The following is a 23,115-nucleotide window of genomic DNA, read 5'->3' as shown; positions in this document are numbered from 1 at the left end:
TAATTTTGACCGCTGTCCAGGATCCACTCCTGGATCACTATTGTACCCTCTTGCCAAACTCATGGTGAGGTACACAATAGGTCTGGTACACAACATATCATACATTATAGAACCTATGACTGAGGCATAGGGAATGACTTTCATTCTCTTTCTATTTTCTGTCGTGGTCGGGTTTTGAGTCTTACTCAACTTCACACCTTGCAACACAAGCAAGAACTCCTTTCTTTGACTGTTCCATTTTGAACTTACTTCAAAATCTTGTCAAGGTATGTTCTCATTGAAAAAATCTTATCAAGCGTCTTGATCTATCTCTATAGATCTTGATGCTCAATATGTAAGCAGCTTTACCGAGGTCTTTCTTTGAAAAACTCCTTTCAAACACTCCTGCACTACTGGAATCAGGCACTTTGCCATCTGCCATGGCAGATGGCAAAGGCACGGACAGCTGATGGCAAAGGGCTTTGCCATCTGCCAGCAGATGGCAAACGGCCGGCTGAATAAACTCTGGTAAAGGCTTCTTTGCCGTCTGCTGGCAGATGGCAAAGAGCCTGTAGCCTTTGCCATCAGCTGGCCGATGACAAAGCCTGAGGAACGGGGTTAGCCACGTTAGAGGGCTAACGGCGTGCTTTGCCATCCGCCAGCAGATGGCAAAGGCTGCAGGCTCTTTGCCATCCGCTATCTGATGGCAAAGGCTGCAGGCTCTTTGCCATATGCTGGCGGATGGCAAAGAGAACAAATAGGCCAGACGAGCGCTTCACAGGTTGCTGCCACGTGGCCTCTTTGCCATCTGCCAGCCGATGGCAAAGCTCTTTGCCATCTGCCAACAGATGGCAAAGTGCCTATATTGCCTCATTTAATTTTGTTTTTTCTTATATCAATTCATTTTCATAGAAAATCAAACATATATATATATATATATATATATATATATATATATATATATATATATATGACCAATATAGCATATTCAACACATATTACCAATAGTCATGAACGCAAATATATCCAACACATGTTACCAATAGTAGCAAGTTTCATCCATACATATACATAGTTTCATCATAGGTAGCAAGTTTCACAAAGTCAAAACAAAAACTAAAGACAAGCACTCCATCAACCCAAGCTTCCGTGATCTTCAAAATGGGAAAGAAGAAAGTTAGAAGAAGAAGACTAGAAGAAGAAGATTATTATGATGCAACTAAAATGTGAAGATTATTATGATGCAACTTATATCTGTAAAATAGGTCATTTTGGAGCTAAGTATGGTTATTATGTCATTTTTGAGCTAGCTAAGCATACTAAGTCATTTTTGTGTAAAAAATGCTAAGTAAGGTCATTTTGGAACTAATAAGTTTATTATGTCATTTTGGAGCTAGCTAAGCATATGAAGTCAATTCGGAACTAAAATATGTCATTTCGTAAGCATATTATGTCATTCTAGAGCTAGCTAAGCATATTAAGTCATTTGGAGGAAAAAATGCTAAGTATAGGTCATTTTAGAGCTATCCTAGGTTAAATAGGTCAATTTTGAGCTAGCTAAGCATATTAAGTCATTTTGGAGGAAACAAATGCTAAGTATAGGTCATTTTAAAGCTATCCTAGGTTAAATAGGTCATTTTGGAGCTAATTAAGCAAAGCACTAGGCAAAACCTACCGTCAACCCGTAGGTGAAGGATCGTGGTTCTTGCTCGCGGTAGTGGCAGACGAAGGAGGATCGGGGTTCTTGCTCGCGCCAATGGCAGACGTCGATGCTTGTCGGGAGTTATGCTGCACCAAATTAAAGATCATTTGCAATGTCTCGTTAGCATGATGCAACTCAAATGTGAAGACTAATAAGTAATGTCCATTCAAATGAAAATCACTGTGTCCGCCGGAGCAATGACTGGCATCGGCGGAGGGGTCTGATCATTCTTCTCGCACATGGACTGCACATTTGGTTTTGACGAGTCAGTCATATTAGTTACTAATGAAAGGAACATTGCGTGCATGATTTAGCTAATATGCAGAAGAAACTTACCGCGAAGAGCTCGTATATGGCCCGGTTAGCCAAGTCGTTCCGGTTCCTCTCCTCCTCCAAAAGCCTAGCCGTCCTCTCCTCAATCTCCCTCTCCCTCTCCGCCGCCTGCCTCCTTTCCTCCGCCAGAAGCTCCTGGGTCTTTGCTCTCTCTTCCTCAATAGCAGCCTGCAACACCACTCCTCTTTAGCATTGTAATCATCGACGGCCGCACACATAATGTAATGGAGGAAAGGTATCTGATTCTGTATAACTAACCTTGATTTCGAGATCCATTGGCCGTGGACGAGGCCTTATCTCAGGATCGGAGCTCGTCTGGCGCCTCTTGATCTGCGGGAGAGTGCTAGTACAACGTATCAGTCCATCCCCAATGGCTAACAAGCCATGGTTCCTCCCGCCACCAGATATCATCACCAGCTCTGGATCAATAGGCTGGCTCGGGTTAAAGTCCGGCCCTTTCCTCGCCTTCCCCTCGTCTCTATACCTCACGAGCTTGTTGTGGGAGGCGCGGTTGGTGAAGTTCTTTGGATCATCAAGATCAGACTCAAAGAATGCCTTGGCCTTCTTATACGGGGCACTATGGGCCATGGCATAGAGGTCAAACAGCTCTGGCACATCCGTCTTGTTGTGCCGCGCCTAAAAGAGAGGAACAAAGTATTAGTTAAGGGCTCAAGCTAGCATGAAGACTGAATTTGAAGACTGAATTTGTATGAATCATGAAGCAAACCACATACCCAGCTATCCCCGTACTGATATAGGTTGACGCTGCCTTGATGGTGTGGCACACCGCTCATTTTGCCACGCCGATCCTTTGCATTGTTGTGGGTGGATAGCCATTGGGGAGAGCACCACTCATCCACCAACGCCTCCCAACAATCCAGCCTATCCGCACACCATCTCGGGGGCACCTAAGTTAAGTAAGAGAAATTTGAGCGCTACGCCTATGAATCAAATCAAGGAAACTAAATACAAGGCCTTAAGAATAGGTAATTACCTTCATGTACTTCTCCTTACTCAGATAGTTTGTGCGGCACTTCGACTTGGACATCCTAATACCAATCGAGGCAAAGTAGTCTCGAGTAGCCTGCGTCCGAGCCCTGTTCCGCCAGTTTTGAAGTAGCCGCCTGCACTCGGCTTCGATAACCTGAGCCGCGGCCTCCTCCTGTCCCTCAGCACACCTGTAAAAGGTCTGCAATCAAACAAGAAAACACGGATTAGTACAATCACTAGGGTTGCCAATCAAACAAGAAAACACAACGTAGACGAGAGAGGAAAAATTACCCAAAACGTCTGGATCACAACGTCGGCCACCGTGTGGCACTCGACACCGCCGATCCTCTCCCCCGGCAGGGCCGGGGCAGCCAAGTAGTGCTCCCAGGTCATTCCTAGCTCTGGAACCTGGCCCTCACCGGGCAACGTGACCCATCCCGGGAAGCTCTGGCGACAAATCACACCAAGGACTGTGTTGGGCCTGCGGACACCACGACCGTGTTTCCAAGACCGGCAGTATGACAAGGCTAACGCATTAGATATTCGAAGAAACATGAAGGCAAAAGGTTAAAAAAAGAGTAAATGCACTTACTTCTCCCCATCAGGCGTAATCAACCACCTCTGGTCAGGGGTCGCCGGGGTGGGCGGGAGCTTTGTACCACCACGCTGGTAGACATTGCCCCCCTCAACCAGCTCACTCTCACTATAGCTATCAGAACTATAGCCACCCTCGTCACCATCAGCATGGCCACTCGACTCCGGCCAGTCCCCCAATCAGTTCGGCTGCGACATAGCCTGATCCAGAGTCTCGTGGGACGGAGCCTCTGGGTTGCCAATCATCACTCTTAAGACCAAATATGACTCTTAAGACCAAATCACTAGGGTTGCCAATCATGACTCTTAAGACCAAATATTTTCAATTTTTCAAGGCTCGCTCCCCTCTTTAGATTCGCTGCATACCCATCGGGGAACATCAACTCCTTTTTCACCCACAGGATCATTTCCCTCATATCTGGCCTTCCAAGATTGAACCATGCCTTTGGCTTTGCCCAGTTCTTCTTTCCTTTCGGTTGTCGCATGTTTTGTAGCGGTCTATCACATAGAGCCTCCTGATCGACTCTAGCCTTAGGATTATCCTTTGTTTTCCCCTCTATGCCGAACAATGTACCAAAGAGGGCCTCGCCGACATTCTTTTCAGTGTGCATCACGTCGATGTTGTGTGGGGAAAGGAGGTCTTTAAAGTAAGGCAGATCCCACAAGCATGTCTTGTGAGTCCAGGCGTGTTCCGAATTATACCCCTTGAAATACCCTGGACGCTCTGGATCCGGCTCGAGAGCGTTTAACTGATCTAGGGTCTGTTGGCCTGTCAACGCAGGTGGTGCAGAGTTTTTGACAACTCTACCTTTGATGAAGTTCTTCTTGTCTTTTCTGAACTTATGACGAGGATCCAGGAACTGTCTATGCATGTCGAAGCAAGAAAACTTGCCACCCGCCTGCAACCAACGAAACTCAAGAGCTGCCTTGCATGTGGGGCACGCGAACCTACCATGCACACACCAACCAACGAATAGCGCATACGCCGGCAAGTCATGCATCGAGTACATGTACCACACACGCATTAGGAAGTTTTTTTTGTAGCGGCGTCGTATGTCTTGATCCCATTATCCCAAGCTTCTTGCAATTCATCCTTAAGTGGCTGCATGTACACATTCATACTCTTCCCCAGATAGTTGGGCCTCGGAATTATCAACGTTAGGAAAATGTTCTTTCTTTGCATAATCTGTCCGGGAGGGAGATTGAGTGGAATGACAAATACAGGCCAACAGCTGTATTGGGCTGCCATCATACCAAACACGTTGAACCCATCCGTGCTTACGGCGATTCGAGGATGCCTTGGATCTTCCGCTTTCGCATGATGTATTGCATCGAAGCGCTTCCACGCAAAACCGTCTGATGTGTGTACCAACATCGGCTCCCCATCTGCATCCAGTTCGGTTCTTTTGTCCAATTTGTGCCATGTCATCTGTCTAGCCATCTCTTCGACCATGAAAAGACGTTGAAGTCTTGGTATGATTGGCATATACCGAAGAACATTAACTGGGATTTTTATCTGACTCTTCTCACCCATACCGTTGTCTACCACAACATACCTGGAAGACTGGCAAACGGGACAATACTTCAAGTCCACATACTCAAGTATAAATAAGGCACATCCTTTCTCACAGGCATCTATCTTCTCATAGGGCATCTTAAGTACACGGAGGATTTTGTCCGACTGGTACAGGTTTGCAGGCATTACATGGCCTTTGGGTAGAAAGCGTCCAAATAGTGTCATCATCGCGTCGTAGCATTCTCTGCCCAAGTTGAATTGAGCCTTTAGAGCCATTACTTGTGCGATGGCATCCAGCTGACGAAGCTCAGTGTGCTCGTGGAGAGGACGTTTTGAAGACTCCAACATATCATTGAAGGCCTTTGCAGATTCCTCCATCTCATCATCCGAATCCCGAGCATCATCAAAGTCTTCCACCATGTCTTCCATCCCGATACCATGCTCGTCGGTGCGACGACGGCCCACTCAGCTCTGGCACGTTGGGCAGACTCACCATGAAATGTCCAGACCGTATAATTAGGCGTAAAACCCCACTTCTGCAGGTGTTTGATCATTTCAAACTCTGACCTCTTATGATAGTTGTCGCACTCGACACAGGGGCACCAGGATTGTCTCTGTCCATTTGCAAATGCGACTCTCACAAACCCCTTGGTTTTTGTTATCCATTCATGGGTCATGTCTTTCTGACTAGTGTGACCGGTGTACATCCACGCACGATCACTCATCTTGCCTAGCTGCTGGACACACAAGAAATATATACATAATTCAGCAAACCATATTCATCAGTTAATAGAATTTGTCAGTTTTATTACGTCCATGCAACCTAGACGCTAATAGGTAAAGATAGGTCCTAATCCCACCCGAGTATGTGTAGATTGGGTTCGTTTTCCCATGCTCTACTCTGGATCCGATGCAAAATTTCGGCAGCACCTCCCCACTGTTCTCCTGATACACGTCTCCGCAATAAGCAAAGAGGATGTGTACCCGGAGAACAACAGGGAGGCGCTGACGAAATTCTGCATCGGATCCAGAGCAGAGCATATGGGAAAACAAACTCAATCTACACATACTCGGGCTGTCCATGGATAACGTTGGACAATTCGAAAGAATCACGGTTATAAATATGCAAATGCATGCATATTTATAGATGTAACCCTTTCGAACGGGAGACGCATAGTGGTCACGCATACTGATGATTCAATCTACCTACAGCTAGCATTTTTCATCGGCACGAAGACCGGAACATAACAAATGATTGGGGGAGGAGATGTCATTTGTGCTCACCCACGAACGCCGGGGCAGAGCTCGTTGAACGCACGGGGAGGTCGTCGAACACCAGACCCTCGCAGCGACGAAACAACTGCACATTTAAATCCACCCGATCAACACAAATATGTATGATGTTTTTCATAACAAAATCGGAAAATATATGACCTAACTCATAATTCATAAATATATGACCCCGTCGGCCTCTGGAAGGCCGAAAAGCACCTTTTCAGTCAACAGGAAGCCAAAGAGGTGTCGGGGGTCGGGGTGTCGTGTCTGGGTGTCGTGGTGTCAAAGGGACAAAGATAAATTCTATCCGGCAAAAGTGGACTGTAAAGAAAAGCCTGCTACATAATCCTCAAAACATCTATAAGCATATCCTAAATCTTGGCTGCATGCATGTGTTTTCTGGAAGTCTAAGAAGAAAAAAAAACTAACATGCCTTTTAGTGTGCACTTAAATAGTCTGTCCGCTGTACAATGTGATTTTTTCCAGTAGGGGAATAAGCGAGAACTCATAGACATCTTACCTTGGGCAAGAAGTGCTCAAGCGAGGAAACGACAGTGACCAAGGCTGGATCAAGCCCAATCTCCTCCTTTGCCTCCCTTAATGATGTTGCTGCATCATCAGCATCACCCTCCTCTGCCTTTCCTCCGGGCAATGCAACCTCCCATGCAAATCTCAAGTGGAGAAAACAAAATCAGATAGGGTTTATCCAGCTCGTGTCTAGGTTGGTATCTATTTGTGAATTCGATTAAGATGGTAAGACATCAAATCATGTGGAACATGTAGGGTACAGTATTGATAGACAATAAGGTTCAGTTATAAGCCATGAATCTTACATATTCTCTAAATACCATAAACAAATTGTGACAAAATATCAAGGGATAAGAACAAGAGGAATACAAATGGCTATAGAATAGTATGAGATATTTGGTCTTTGAATATCACACGTCAAGAAAGCACAATCTGCCTACGGACGTGGTACCGCAACGAGGGTTTAAGGTTCTCTCGATCTGGCGTCCTCTTCAACTGAGCTAGTTTCAACTATCTATTCAAGTCCGATCTCGGCGTATGTACGGCGAGCAGTACCAGAGGCTCAGATCAATTTAAACCCCTATGTATTATTAGGAGTCCAGTACGCTCTAGGACGTCTCAGACGACCAATTAATTCACCTGGATCAACATGGAACACATGCTCCCTGCTGCTGCTCTGCTCCCTAGTACTGGTACGTGTATGTATCGTTAGGTCCCGTTTCTTTATTTTGGGGGTGCTGTAATTGTTCGACCGACGTACTAGTGCAGGAGACAATATCATGTGAAAACTACATATTCAGTGGAAGCTTGGAAACCTAAGTGCAGGCCGTTGGATCCTATATATATGGACTAGATCCATACAGAACTGCTACGTGCTATTTGCAATAAAACGCCCGCTGGCAGCGTTGATATTTTGCACATAGCCCCTCAATGCTAGCAGAATTAGAAGCCTGTCCAACAATACTCTGCCCAAAAAGGAGAAGTATGCACAGGAATGAATACAGGATACTGCAAACAGGACGGTTGCAGTTCTATCAAAATCTTGGCTGTCCAAATATGTAGGCATGTTTGAGTCAGAGGCAGCAAAAAGAATCATCAAAAGACAAATATTATGCATTCAAATATGCAGCACGTTTGAACAAGACTTTTTTTTACATCAGGTTTGAACAGGACTTTGCAGTCTCTCTAGCACTGGCGGAGCTTCGGCAAGGCCGATTAGGCCATGGCCCGCCCAGGTCTGGAGCAAAAAATAAATTTTATACTACTGCAGCACACAGCACTGACGAACACCATACAGAGAAGGCAAGCAGCAGACTCGTACGCGTAAGACTCACAGCGATGCAGGCTCAGGGTTCAACTTCGACCGCCGTCTCATAGCACAGTAGGAACTAGAAAGCACATCAGCCACCGGCTGCCGCGACGCCCGCCGCCGGCCACCGGAGCACCGCACACACAGTGTCCCACGGACGGACGGCCAACCGGCACACATCTATTCAGGCGACCCACGCGACCATGCAGTGGTAGGCGGCGACCCAGGCACCCAACTAGCTAGCTTCTTCTCTCAATCCATCAGAATGATTTAAAAAAAAAGCTAGCTTCTTCTCTGAATTCATCAGAATCACTACTGATCTGAATCCCTGCAAGCAGCATAGGTAAATCGATTCAAATGATTCTCAATTTCATTCCCCTAAATTCAACTTAGGTCATTGTTCATTAAATCATCCCCTAAATCCCCTAAACTCGACCCCAATAAGCATAAATAATCCACTGAAGATCTGTTCTTTACACTTTACAAGTTCACAACAGATGCCACTTTTACAGTTTACAAGTTCACAACAAAAGTAGTGTTCTTGTTTACTGTCTAACAGTGCACTAAATTGTTGTTTACTGCCAATTTGGTAGCCCTGTTTGGGATACTTTGGTAGCTTATATATATATGGTTCAAAATTTGAAAACATTTGTATTCTCTGGCCCGCCCAACTTTTCTTTTGTAGCTCCGCCACTGTCTACTAGCCCAATTAGCTGAACGGGATGGCTCAGCCTCCATCGGGATTATTCTGCACCGAGGTACAGCCGTACAAGTTTGCTAGCAGTATCTCTAAGCTCCCTGAGATAATTTGCGTTTAGGCTTGGGCTACACTACAGTTTCATGAGAATCAGCTGTGGCTTTGATTCCTAAAATCTGCTACGGCGGCAAATCCTGAAAATCAGTAGCAGACTATTTTATAGCCTAAAAATACTACAGTTTCATGAGAAGGGGACGAGCTCACCTTGCAGTTTAGGCTTCGGGGGCGTGGTCGTCCTGGTGCCGCTCCTAGCTTGGGAGCATCGCTCGGGACGGGGCGGTGGGCGGCCTGGATCCGGAGCGGCAACCGACGGGGACCGGCGCGGCCGGCCTTGATCCTTGGGGTGGCGGGCGGCGCCCGGCGGGGAGGCGCAACCGGTCGGTCTCCTCCTTCGCGGTGGGGCGGGAATGGACCGGCGGGATGGCCTATCCTCCGGCCATGTAGGGGAAACCGACGACGGCGGCGACCGGTGAGGGCGGCGGGGAACCCTATCCAGCGCGCACGGGAGTGGGCTGGGACTATTTCGGGGTGGCTGGGTTTTTTTTAGGGAGGATGGGGGTTTTCTTTTCTTTAATTTTTCACTCTTTGCTTTTTTTTAGCAGGGAGAGAGATAGTCCCACCTCTTTGCCTTGAGCTAGCACATGGCAAAGGCCCACCTCTTTGCCATCAGCCAGCAGATGGCAAAGAATATTTGCCGTCCGCTGGCAGATGGCAAAGAGGTGGGGCTAGAGGGCCGTTACAGCGCCGTCATCCACTGGGCCCATCCACTTCTTTGCCGTCTGCCAGCAGACGGAAAAGATTCTTTGCCATCAGCTGGCAGATGGCAAAGAGGTGGGTTGATAGGCCGTTACAGCACCGGCGTCCACTGGACCCCACCCACCTCTTTGCCTTCTGCCAGCGGACGACAAAGATTATTTGCCATCAGCTGGCAGATGGCAAAGAACTGGCTGATGGCAACCAGGTTCTTTGCCATCTGTCAGTTCTTTGTCGTCTGTTTTTTGTAAGCAGATGGCAAAGACGTTCTTTGCCATCCGCTGGCGGACGGCAAAGAAATGACTGATGGCAAATTCTCTGTTTCCAGTAGTCGGGTTTTGAGTCTTACTGATGGCATAGGGAATGACTTTCATTCTCTTTCTATTTTCTGTCGTGGTCGGGTTTTGAGTCTTACTCAACTTCACACCTTGCAACACAGGCAAGAACTCCTTTCTTTGACTGTTCCATTTTGAACTTACTTCAAAATCTTGTCAAGGTATGTTCTCATTGAAGAAATCTTATCAAGCGTCTTGATCTATCTCTATAGATCTTGATGCTCAATATGTAAGCAGCTTTACCGAGGTCTTTCTTTGAAAAACTCCTTTCAAACACTCCTTTATGCTTTCCAGAAAAATTCTACATCATTTCCGATCAACAATATGTCATTCACATATACTTATCAGAAAGGCTGTAGTGCTCCCACTCACTTTCTTGTAAATACAGGCTTCACCGCAAGTATGTATAAAACTATATGCTTTGATCAACTCATCAAAGCGTATATTCCAACTCCGAGATGCTTGCACCAATCCATAGATGGATCGCTGGAGCTTGCGCACTTTGTTAGCACCTTTAGGATTGACAAAACCTTCTTGTTGCATCATATACAACTCTTCTTTAAGAAATACATTAAGGAATGTAGTTTTGACATCTATTTGCCATATTTCATAAAATGTGGCAATTGCTAACATGATTCAGACAGACTTTAAGCATCGCTACGAGTGAGAAAATCTCATCGTAGTCAACACCTTGAACTTGTCGAAAACTTTTTGCGACAATTCGAGCTTTGTAGATAGTAACACTGTTATCAGCGTCCGTCTTCCTCTTGAAGATCCATTTATTCTTAATGGCTTGCCGATCATCGGGCAAGTCCACCAAAGTCCACACTTTGTTCTTATACATGGATCCTATCTCAGTTTCATGGCCTCAAGCCATTTCGCGGAATCTGGGCTCATCATCGCTTCCTCCTAGTTCGTAGGTTCGTCATGGTCAAGTAACATGACTTTCAGAACAGGATTACCGTACCACTCTGGTGCGGATCTTACTCTGGTTGACCTACGAGGTTCTGTAGTAACTTGATCTGAAGTTTCATGATCATCATCATTAGCTTCCTCACTAATTGGTGTAGGAATCACTGGAACTGATTTCTGTGATGAACTACTTTCCAATAAGGGAGCAGGTACAATTACCTCATCAAGTTCTACTTTCCTCCCACTCACTTCTTTCGAGAGAAACTCCTTCTCTAGAAGGTATCCATTTTAGCAACGAATATCTTGCCTTCGGATATGTGATAGAAGGTGTATCCAACAGTTTCCTTTGGGTATCCTATGATGATACATTTCTCCGATTTGGGTTCGAGCTTATCAGGTTGAAACTTTTTCACATAAGCATCGTTGCCCCAAACTTTTAAGAAACGACAGCTTAGGTTTCTTGCCAAACCACAGTTCATATGGTGTCATCTCAACGGTTTTAGATGGTGCCCTATTTAACATGAATGCAGCTGTCTCTAATGCATAACCCCAAAACGATAGTGGTAAATCGGTAAGAGACATCATAGATCGCACCATATCTAATAAAGTACGGCTATGACGTTCGGACACACCATTATGATGTGGTGTTCCAGGTGGTGTGAGTTGCGAAACTATTCCACATTGTTTCAAATGAAGACCAAACACGTAACTCAAATATTTGTCTCCGCGATCAGATCGTAGAAACTTTATTTTCTTGTTACGATGATTTTCCACTTCACTTTGCAATACTTTGAACTTTTCAAATGTTTCAGACTTATGTTTGATCAAGTAGATATACCCATATCTGCTCAAATCATCTGTGAAGGTCAGAAAATAACGATACCTGCCGCGAGCCTCAACACTCATCGGATCGCATACATCAGTATGTATTATTTCCAATAAGTCAGTTGCTAGCTCCATTGTTCCAGAGAACGGAGTCTTAGTCATCTTGCCCATGAGGCATGGTTCGCAAGCATTAAGTGATTCATAATCAAGTGATTCCAAAAGCCCATCAGCATGGAGTTTCTTCATGCGCTTTATACCAATATGACCTAAATGGCAGTGCTACAAATAAGTTGCACTATCATTATTAACTTTGAATCTTTTGGCTTAAATGTTATGAATATGTGTATCACTACGGTCGAGAGTCAATAAACCATTTATATTGAGTGTATGACCATAGAAGGTTTTATTCATTTAAATAGAACAACAATTATTCTTTGACTTAAATGAATAGCCGTATTGCAATAAACATGATCCAATCATATTCATGCTCAACGCAAACACCAAATAACATTTATTTTCAGTTCAACACTAATCCCGAAGGTAAAGGGAGTGTGCAATGGTGATCTTATCAACCTTGGAATCATTTCCAACACACATCATCACCTCGCCCTTAACTAGTCTCTGTTTATTTTGCAACTCCCGTTTCGAGTTACCATTCTTAGCAACTGAACCAGTATCAAATACCGAGGGGTTGCTATAAACACTAGTAAAGTACACATCAATAACATGTATATCAAATATACCTTTGTTCACTTTGACATCCTTCTTATCCGCCAAGTATCTAGGGAAGTTCCACTTCCAGTGACCATTTCCTTTGTAGGAGAAGCACTCAGTTTCAGGCTTGGGTCTAGCTTTGGGCTTCTTCACGGGAGTGGCAACTTGCTTGTCATTCTTCTTGAAGTTCCCTTTCTTTCCCTTGCCCTTTTACTTTAAACTAGTGGTCTTGTCAACCATCAACACTTGATGCTTTTTTTGATTTCTACCTTTGCCGATTTCAGCATCGCGAAGAGCTCGGGGAATCGCTTTCGTCATCCCTTGCATATTATAGTTCATCACGAAGTTCCAGTAACTTGGTGATAGTGACTAGAGAAATCTGTCAATCACTATCTTATCTGGAAGATTAACTCCCACTTGATTCAAGCGATTGTAGTACTCAGACATTCTGAGCACATGCTCACTGGTTGAGCTATTCTCCTACATCTTGTAGGCAAAGTACTTGTCAGAGGTCTCATACCTCTCGACTCGGGCATGAGTCTGAAATACCAATTTCAACTCTTGGAACATCTCATATGCTTTGTGGCATTCAAAAAATTTTTGAAGTCCTGGTTCTAAGCCGTAAAGCATGGTGCACTAAACTATCAAGTAGTCATCATACCGAGCTTGTCAAAACATTCATAACGCCTGCATCTGCTCCTGCAATAGTTCTGTCACCTAGTGGTGCATCAAGGACATAATTTTTTTGTGCAGCAATGAGGAAAATCCTCAGATCACGGACCAAGTCCGCATCATTGCTACTATCATCTTTCAACTTATATTTCTCTAGGAACATATAAAAAATAAACGGGGAGCTACATCGCGAGCTATTGATCTATAACATAGTTATGCAAATACTATCAGAACAAAGTTCATGATAAATTAAGTTCAAGTAATCATATTACTTAAGAACTCCCACTTAGTAGACATCCCTCAAGTCATCTAAATGATCACGTGATCCATATCAACTAAACCATGTTCGATCATCACGTGAGATGGAGTAGTTTTCAATGGTGAACATCACTATGTTGATCATATCTACTATATGATTCACGCTCGACCTTTCAGTCTTAGTGTTCCGAGGCCATATCTGCATATGCTAGGCTCGTCAAGTTTAACCCGAGTATTCTGCGTGTGCAAAACTGGCTTGCACCCGTTGTATGTGAACGTAGAGCTTATCACACCCGATCATCACGTGGTGTCTCAGCACGAAGAACTGTCGCAATGGTACATACTCAGGGAGAACACTTATACCTTGAAATTTTAGTAAGGGGTCATCTTATAAAGCTACCGTCGTACTGAGCCAAATAAGATGCATAAAAGATAAACATCACATGCAATCAAAATATGTGACATGATATGGCCATCATCATCTTGTGCCTTTGATCTCCATCTCCAAAGTACTGTCATGATCTCTATTGTCACCGGCATGACACCATGATCTCCATCGTCTTGATCTCTATCGACGTGTCGTCACATGGTCGTCTCGCCAACTATTGCCTTTTGCAACTATTGCTATCGCATAGCGATAAAGTAAAGCAATTACATGGCGCTTGCATCTTATGCAATAAAGAGAGAATCATAAGGCTCCTGCCAGTTGCCGATAACTTTACAGAACATGATCATCTCATATAACAATTTATATCTCATCACGTCTTGACCATATCACATCACAACATGCCCTGCAAAAACAAGTTAGACGTCCTCTACTTTGTTTGCAAGTTTTACGTGGCTGCTACGGGCTTAGCAAGAACCGTTCTTACCTACGCATCAAAACCACAACGATTTTTCGTCAAGTGTGTTGTTTTGACCTTCAACAAGGACCGGGCGTAGTCACACTCGATTCAACTAAAGTTGGAGAAACAGACACCCACTAGCCACCTGTGTACGAAGCACGGCGGTAGAACTAGTCTCATGAACACGGTCATGTAATGTCGGTCTGGGCCGCTTCATCCAACAATACCGCCGAATCAAAGTATGACATGCTGGTAAGCAGTATGACTATTATCGCCCACAACTCTTTGTGTTATACTCGTGCATATAACATCTACGCATAGACCTGGCTCTGATACCACTGTTGGGGAACGTAGTATTTCAAAAAAAATCTTACGATCACGCAAGATCTATCTAGGTGATGCATAGCAACGATAAGGGAGAGTGTTGTCCACGTACCCTCGTAGACCAAAAGCTGAAGCGTTTAGTAAAGCGGTTGATGTAGTCGAACGTCTTCGCGATCCAACCGATCCAAGTACCGAACGCATGGCACCTCCGCGATCAGCACACGTTCAGCTCGGTGATGTCCTTCGAACTCTTGATCCAGTTGAGGCCGAGGGAGAGTTCTGTCAACACGACGGCGTGGTGACGGTGATGATGAAGTTACCGGCGCAGGGCTTCGCCTAAGCACTACGACGATATGACCGAGGTGTGTAACTGTGGAGGGGGGCACCGCACACGGCTATGACAAATCTTGTGTGTCTTTGGGGTGCCCCTGGCCACGTATATAAAGGAGGGGAGGGAAGAGGTGGCCGGCCCAAGGGGGGCGCGCCAGGTGTGGGGAATCCTACTAGGACTCCCCAGTCCAAGTAGGATTCCCCTCCTCTTTCCTATTCCTAGTAGGAGGAGGGAAGGAGGAAGAGGGGAGAAGAAAAGAGGGGGGCACCACCCCCTCCTAGTCCAATTCGGACCAGCCCATGGGGGGGGCGCGCTGCCTCCCCTTGTGGCCCTTCTCTCCTTTCCACTAAAGCCCATTAAGGCCCAATACTTCCCCCGGCGAATTCCCGTAACTCTCCGGTACTCCGAAAAATACCCGAATCACTCGGAACCTTTCAAATGTCCGAATATAGCCTTCCAATATATCGATCTTTACATATCGACCATTTCGAGACTCCTCGTCATGTCCGTGATCTCATCCGGGACTCCGAACAACTTTCAGTACATCAAATCACATAACTCATAATACAAATCGTCATCGAACGTTAAGCGTGCGGACCCTACGGGTTCGAGAACTATGTAGACATGACCGAGACACATCTCTGGTCAATAACCAATAGCGGAACCTGGATGCTCATATTGGCTCCTACATATTCTATGAAGATCTTTATCGGTCAAACCGCATAACAACATACGTTGTTCCCGTTGTCATCGGTATGTTACTTGCCCGAGATTCGATCGTCGGTATCATCATACCTAGTTCAATCTCGTTACCGGCAAGTCTCATTACTCATTCCGTAAAGCATCATCCCACAACTAACTCATTAGTCACAATGCTTGCAAGGCTTATAGTGATGTGCATTACCGAGAGCGCCCAGAGATACCTCTCCGAAACACGGAGTGACAAATCCTAATCTCGATTTATGCCAACTCAACAAACACCATCGGAGACACCTGTAGAGCATCTTTATAATCACCCAATTACGTTGTGACATTTGATAGCACACTAAGTCTTCCTCCGATATTCGGGAGTTGCATAATCTCATAGTCATAGGAACATGTATAAGTCATGAAGAAAGTAATAGCAATAAACTAAACGATCATTATGTTAAGCTAATAGATGGGTGTTGTCCATCACATCATTCTCTAATGATGTGATCCCGTTCATCAAATGACAACACATGTCTATGGTCAGGAAACTTAACCATCTTTGATTAACGAGCTAGTCAAGTAGAGGTATACTAGGGACACTTTGTTTTGTCTATGTATTCACACATGTATCAAGTTTCCGGTTAATACAAATCTAGCATGAATAATAAACATTTATCATGATATAAGGAAATATAAATAACAACTTTATTATTGCCTCTAGGGCATATTTCCTTCACATGACTACAACTCGTCCATTTTAATTGCTTCACATGGATCTCTTCGGCCCAACTCATTATGCCACATTCACAAATGCAGCATCTCTATATGGATTTATTATTGTTGATGACTATTCTCGTTACACATGGGTACAAAACTGAAATGCAGGAAGTCTTCAAACGATTTTCCTCGAGGGCTTCAACAACCTTCGGCGTGAAGATCAAGCACATTAGGAGTGACAATGGGACCGAGTTCAAGAATACTGGTCCTGATGACTATCTTGATGAACTTGGTATTACTCACGAGTTATCTGCTCCTTATACTCCTCGGCAAAAATGGCGTCGTCGAGCGCAAGAACAGGACTCTCGTTGAGATGGCTCGCACTATGCTTGATGAATACAAGACGCCTCGTCACTTCTGCCCTGAGGCAATTGATACTGCGTGCCATATCATCAACGGTGTATATCTTCACAAATTCTTCAAAAAGACCTCATATGAACTCCTCACTGACAAGAAACCAAATGTGAGTTATTTCAAAGTCTTCGGTGCTAAATGTTGGATTAGAGATCCTCATCACAATTCTAAATTTGCACCGAAAGCACATGAAGGTTTTATGCTTGGTTATGAAAAGGACTCGCACACCTACAGAGTCTTCAACACCGTTCACCACAAGGTTGTTGAAACTGTAGATGTGCGGTTCGATGAAACTAATGGCTCGCAAAGAGAGCACCTACCTCCTGTGCTAGATGAAATGCCACCTGAGGAATCCATCAAGTTCAAGGCTACTGAGGAAGTCATTCCTACCGAAGAATCTGCTGAAGAAGTCATTCCAGAACGTGAAGAACCTCATGCTGGTGCACCTGAAGAAAATGGCTCTGAAGAAAATGTTGAGCCTACTCAACATCGTCAACCCGCTCATCCTCGCGTCGCAAATGAAGTGCAGATTGAGAAAATCATCGATGACATCAGCGCACCAGGTCCTCTCACATGCTCAAGGGCTTCACATTTTTCTAACTTTTGTGGGCACTTTGCTTTGGTCTCTACCACAGAGCCCACCAAAGTAGATGAGGCATTTCTGGAGCTTGAGTGGATTCAAGCGATGCAAGAGGAATTACATCAGTTCGAGCTCAACAATGTTTGGGAACTAGTCAAGCGACCAGACCCACGCAAGCACAATATCATCGGTACCAAATGGATCTACAGCAACAAGCAAGATGAAAATGGCCTTGTGGTGAGGAATAAGGCTCGTCTTGTAGCTCAAGGCTCCACACAGGTTGAAGGAATTGATTTCGATGAAACGTTTGCACATGTTGCTAGACTTGAGGCTATTCACATATTGCTTGCTTATGCTAACCATCATAATATCATCTTATATCAAATGGATGTGAAAAGTGCATTCCTCAATGGTAAACTTGAGGAAGAAGTATATGTTGCTCAACCCCGAGGTTCTGAAGATGCTAAGCATCCTGGCAAAGTCTTCAGACTCAATAAGGCCCTCTATGGCCTCAAGCAGGCCCCTTGGGCGTCGTATGATACTTTGAAGGAATTCCTCATGAAGAAAGGCTTCAAACCCGGTTCACTTGACCCAACTCTTTTCACCAAAACCTATGATGATGAATTATTCGTGTGCCAAATATATGTTGATGATATTATCTTTGGCCGTACTAACCAATGTTATAGTGACAAATTTGCCTATATGATGAGTGAGGACTATCAAATGTCTATGATGGGAAAATTGAAATTCCTATTAGGTCTTCAAATTCGTCAACAGCGCAACAGTATTTTCATATCTCAAGAGAAATACCTCAAGGATGTGTTGAGGAAATTCGGCATGCAAGATTGCAAAGGAGTCAAAATCCCTATGCCCACAAATGGCCATCTATGCACTCATGAAAATGGTATAGACTTCGATCAAAAGGTATACCGCTCCATGATTGGCTCTTTAGTGTATCTATGTGCATCTAGGCCAGATATTACGCTTAGTGTTTGCATGTGTGCCCATTTTGAAGCTACACCGAAGGAATCACACAATAAGGCTGTGAAGCATATTCTTCAATATCTAGCTCACACTCCAACACTTGGATTATGGTATCCCAAGGGCTCGGCTTTTGATCTCATTTTATATTCTGACTCTGACTATGTTGTTGATCGTGTGGATCGCAAGTCAACATCAGGCACATGCCATTTCCTCGGACGATCTTTGGTATGTTGGTCCTCGAAGAAGCAGAACTGCGTATCACTCTCTACTGCTGAAGCTGAGTACATTGTTGCTGGTTCGTGTTGTGCTCAATTGCTATGGATGAAGCAAACCCTAAAGGACTATGGCATCAATGTGAAGAATGTGCCACTCTTCTGTGACAATAAGAGTGCCATCAAGATTAATCATAACCCAGTTCAGCACTCGAAGACAAAGCACATCCAGATTCGTCATCATTTTCTTTGAGATCATGTAAGGGCGACATCTCTATTGAGCACGTGAAGACTGAAGAACAGCTAGTCGATATCTTCACAAAGCCCTTCGATGAGAAGAGATTTAGCAAGTTGTGGTGTGAGCTAAATATCTTAGAATCTTCGAATGTTCTTTGAAAAGGACATACATCCTAACACTTATGCAAAATTGATGACTTAGATGTGCAACACACGAAGTAACGTTTTTCTTCAATCAATGAAGACTAACCCTCTAAGTGTGAAGAAATTAACGAAGAATTTGATTCTCGGAGCCCTACGACAATTGTACACGGCGTCTGAAATCATCATTCGTATACGGTGGGTCACGCCACCAACAAAAGTTGAAAATCTTCAATTTGAGTATTTCCTTGGTATTTGAAATTCCTCAGTTGTTCAAATTCTTCAACTTTGCAAAGTCTTTAGTCTTTCCGTCTGTGTTCTTCATTGGTATATTTGAGTGCTTTGTCTTCGAGTGCTGAACTGGGTTATGTCTATGGTCATTATGCTAAGCTAATAGATGGGTGTTGTCCATCACATCATTCTCTAATGATGTGATCCCGTTCATCAAATGACAACACATGTCTATGGTCAGGAAACTTAACCATCTTTGATTAACGAGCTAGTCAAGTAGAGGTATACTAGGGACACTTTGTTTTGTCTATGTATTCACACATGTATCAAGTTTCCGGTTAATACAAATCTAGCATGAATAATAAACATTTATCATGATATAAGGAAATATAAATAACAACTTTATTATTGCCTCTAGGGCATATTTCCTTCACATGACTACAACTCGTCCATTTTAATTGCTTCACATGGATCTCTTCGGCCCAACTCATTATGCCACATTCACAAATGCAGCATCTCTATATGGATTTATTATTGTTGATGACTATTCTCGTTACACATGGGTACAAAACTGAAATGCAGGAAGTCTTCAAACGATTTTCCTCGAGGGCTTCAACAACCTTCGGCGTGAAGATCAAGCACATTAGGAGTGACAATGGGACCGAGTTCAAGAATACTGGTCCTGATGACTATCTTGATGAACTTGGTATTACTCACGAGTTATCTGCTCCTTATACTCCTCGGCAAAAATGGCGTCGTCGAGCGCAAGAACAGGACTCTCGTTGAGATGGCTCGCACTATGCTTGATGAATACAAGACGCCTCGTCACTTCTGCCCTGAGGCAATTGATACTGCGTGCCATATCATCAACGGTGTATATCTTCACAAATTCTTCAAAAAGACCTCATATGAACTCCTCACTGACAAGAAACCAAATGTGAGTTATTTCAAAGTCTTCGGTGCTAAATGTTGGATTAGAGATCCTCATCACAATTCTAAATTTGCACCGAAAGCACATGAAGGTTTTATGCTTGGTTATGAAAAGGACTCGCACACCTACAGAGTCTTCAACACCGTTCACCACAAGGTTGTTGAAACTGTAGATGTGCGGTTCGATGAAACTAATGGCTCGCAAAGAGAGCACCTACCTCCTGTGCTAGATGAAATGCCACCTGAGGAATCCATCAAGTTCAAGGCTACTGAGGAAGTCATTCCTACCGAAGAATCTGCTGAAGAAGTCATTCCAGAACGTGAAGAACCTCATGCTGGTGCACCTGAAGAAAATGGCTCTGAAGAAAATGTTGAGCCTACTCAACATCGTCAACCCGCTCATCCTCGCGTCGCAAATGAAGTGCAGATTGAGAAAATCATCGATGACATCAGCGCACCAGGTCCTCTCACATGCTCAAGGGCTTCACATTTTTCTAACTTTTGTGGGCACTTTGCTTTGGTCTCTACCACAGAGCCCACCAAAGTAGATGAGGCATTTCTGGAGCTTGAGTGGATTCAAGCGATGCAAGAGGAATTACATCAGTTCGAGCTCAACAATGTTTGGGAACTAGTCAAGCGACCAGACCCACGCAAGCACAATATCATCGGTACCAAATGGATCTACAGCAACAAGCAAGATGAAAATGGCCTTGTGGTGAGGAATAAGGCTCGTCTTGTAGCTCAAGGCTCCACACAGGTTGAAGGAATTGATTTCGATGAAACGTTTGCACATGTTGCTAGACTTGAGGCTATTCACATATTGCTTGCTTATGCTAACCATCATAATATCATCTTATATCAAATGGATGTGAAAAGTGCATTCCTCAATGGTAAACTTGAGGAAGAAGTATATGTTGCTCAACCCCGAGGTTCTGAAGATGCTAAGCATCCTGGCAAAGTCTTCAGACTCAATAAGGCCCTCTATGGCCTCAAGCAGGCCCCTTGGGCGTCGTATGATACTTTGAAGGAATTCCTCATGAAGAAAGGCTTCAAACCCGGTTCACTTGACCCAACTCTTTTCACCAAAACCTATGATGATGAATTATTCGTGTGCCAAATATATGTTGATGATATTATCTTTGGCCGTACTAACCAATGTTATAGTGACAAATTTGCCTATATGATGAGTGAGGACTATCAAATGTCTATGATGGGAAAATTGAAATTCCTATTAGGTCTTCAAATTCGTCAACAGCGCAACAGTATTTTCATATCTCAAGAGAAATACCTCAAGGATGTGTTGAGGAAATTCGGCATGCAAGATTGCAAAGGAGTCAAAATCCCTATGCCCACAAATGGCCATCTATGCACTCATGAAAATGGTATAGACTTCGATCAAAAGGTATACCGCTCCATGATTGGCTCTTTAGTGTATCTATGTGCATCTAGGCCAGATATTACGCTTAGTGTTTGCATGTGTGCCCATTTTGAAGCTACACCGAAGGAATCACACAATAAGGCTGTGAAGCATATTCTTCAATATCTAGCTCACACTCCAACACTTGGATTATGGTATCCCAAGGGCTCGGCTTTTGATCTCATTTTATATTCTGACTCTGACTATGTTGTTGATCGTGTGGATCGCAAGTCAACATCAGGCACATGCCATTTCCTCGGACGATCTTTGGTATGTTGGTCCTCGAAGAAGCAGAACTGCGTATCACTCTCTACTGCTGAAGCTGAGTACATTGTTGCTGGTTCGTGTTGTGCTCAATTGCTATGGATGAAGCAAACCCTAAAGGACTATGGCATCAATGTGAAGAATGTGCCACTCTTCTGTGACAATAAGAGTGCCATCAAGATTAATCATAACCCAGTTCAGCACTCGAAGACAAAGCACATCCAGATTCGTCATCATTTTCTTTGAGATCATGTAAGGGCGACATCTCTATTGAGCACGTGAAGACTGAAGAACAGCTAGTCGATATCTTCACAAAGCCCTTCGATGAGAAGAGATTTAGCAAGTTGTGGTGTGAGCTAAATATCTTAGAATCTTCGAATGTTCTTTGAAAAGGACATACATCCTAACACTTATGCAAAATTGATGACTTAGATGTGCAACACACGAAGTAACGTTTTTCTTCAATCAATGAAGACTAACCCTCTAAGTGTGAAGAAATTAACGAAGAATTTGATTCTCGGAGCCCTACGACAATTGTACACGGCGTCTGAAATCATCATTCGTATACGGTGGGTCACGCCACCAACAAAAGTTGAAAATCTTCAATTTGAGTATTTCCTTGGTATTTGAAATTCCTCAGTTGTTCAAATTCTTCAACTTTGCAAAGTCTTTAGTCTTTCCGTCTGTGTTCTTCATTGGTATATTTGAGTGCTTTGTCTTCGAGTGCTGAACTGGGTTATGTCTATGGTCATTATGCTAAGCTAATAGATGGGTGTTGTCCATCACATCATTCTCTAATGATGTGATCCCGTTCATCAAATGACAACACATGTCTATGGTCAGGAAACTTAACCATCTTTGATTAACGAGCTAGTCAAGTAGAGGTATACTAGGGACACTTTGTTTTGTCTATGTATTCACACATGTATCAAGTTTCCGGTTAATACAAATCTAGCATGAATAATAAACATTTATCATGATATAAGGAAATATAAATAACAACTTTATTATTGCCTCTAGGGCATATTTCCTTCACATGACTACAACTCGTCCATTTTAATTGCTTCACATGGATCTCTTCGGCCCAACTCATTATGCCACATTCACAAATGCAGCATCTCTATATGGATTTATTATTGTTGATGACTATTCTCGTTACACATGGGTACAAAACTGAAATGCAGGAAGTCTTCAAACGATTTTCCTCGAGGGCTTCAACAACCTTCGGCGTGAAGATCAAGCACATTAGGAGTGACAATGGGACCGAGTTCAAGAATACTGGTCCTGATGACTATCTTGATGAACTTGGTATTACTCACGAGTTATCTGCTCCTTATACTCCTCGG

The 23,115-nt window shown here is 43.9% G+C and overlaps 1 protein-coding gene and 1 long non-coding RNA gene across 3 annotated transcripts; both read right to left on the bottom strand.

Moving 5' to 3' along the window:
• Positions 1 to 977: 977 nt before the first annotated feature.
• LOC109771772 (autonomous transposable element EN-1 mosaic protein) lies at positions 978 to 7,047 on the bottom strand. Of its 2 annotated transcripts, none has more exons than XM_073497220.1 (10): positions 6,910 to 7,047; positions 6,399 to 6,474; positions 3,597 to 5,851; positions 3,296 to 3,485; positions 3,009 to 3,203; positions 2,749 to 2,922; positions 2,273 to 2,650; positions 2,018 to 2,182; positions 1,863 to 1,925; positions 978 to 1,767 (listed from the first exon to the last, which is right to left on the bottom strand). In XM_073497220.1, exons 4-10 carry the CDS (start codon positions 3,395 to 3,397, stop codon positions 1,657 to 1,659), a joined length of 1,188 nt encoding a protein of 395 aa, XP_073353321.1. In that variant the 5' UTR covers positions 3,398 to 3,485; positions 3,597 to 5,851; positions 6,399 to 6,474; positions 6,910 to 7,047; the 3' UTR covers positions 978 to 1,656. The 2 variants fall into 2 exon arrangements, with proteins under 2 accessions (XP_073353321.1, XP_045084008.1); XM_045228073.2 differs by having other exon boundaries at positions 3,597 to 5,848.
• Positions 7,048 to 8,009: 962 nt separating this feature from the next.
• Positions 8,010 to 9,522, bottom strand: LOC141021409 (uncharacterized). Its single transcript, XR_012182713.1, has 2 exons — positions 9,188 to 9,522; positions 8,010 to 8,554 (listed from the first exon to the last, which is right to left on the bottom strand). It is a non-coding gene; the product is annotated as an uncharacterized lncRNA (long non-coding RNA).
• Between the last annotated feature and the right edge of the window lie 13,593 nt (positions 9,523 to 23,115).

Source organism: Aegilops tauschii, chromosome 4 (genome assembly GCF_002575655.3).
Source record: "Aegilops tauschii subsp. strangulata cultivar AL8/78 chromosome 4, Aet v6.0, whole genome shotgun sequence".
In the NCBI taxonomy this organism is placed as follows: Eukaryota; Viridiplantae; Streptophyta; class Magnoliopsida; order Poales; family Poaceae; genus Aegilops; species Aegilops tauschii.
The sequence above is the reverse complement of the archived record's forward strand: the minus strand, read 5'-3'. Positions and strand labels throughout refer to the sequence as shown.

Bases quoted from the DNA above. Each gene is read 5' to 3' on its own strand.
- LOC109771772 (XM_073497220.1), bottom strand. From the start codon at position 3,397: ATGACCTGGGAGCACTACTTGGCTGCCCCGGCCCTGCCGGGGGAGAGG. The intron at 3,204-3,295 runs GTAATTTTTCCT...GTTTGATTGCAG, and splicing joins TTGTGATCCAGACGTTTTGG to ACCTTTTACAGGTGTGCTGA. The intron at 2,651-2,748 runs GTATGTGGTTTG...CCTCTCTTTTAG, and splicing joins ATCAGTACGGGGATAGCTGG to GCGCGGCACAACAAGACGGA.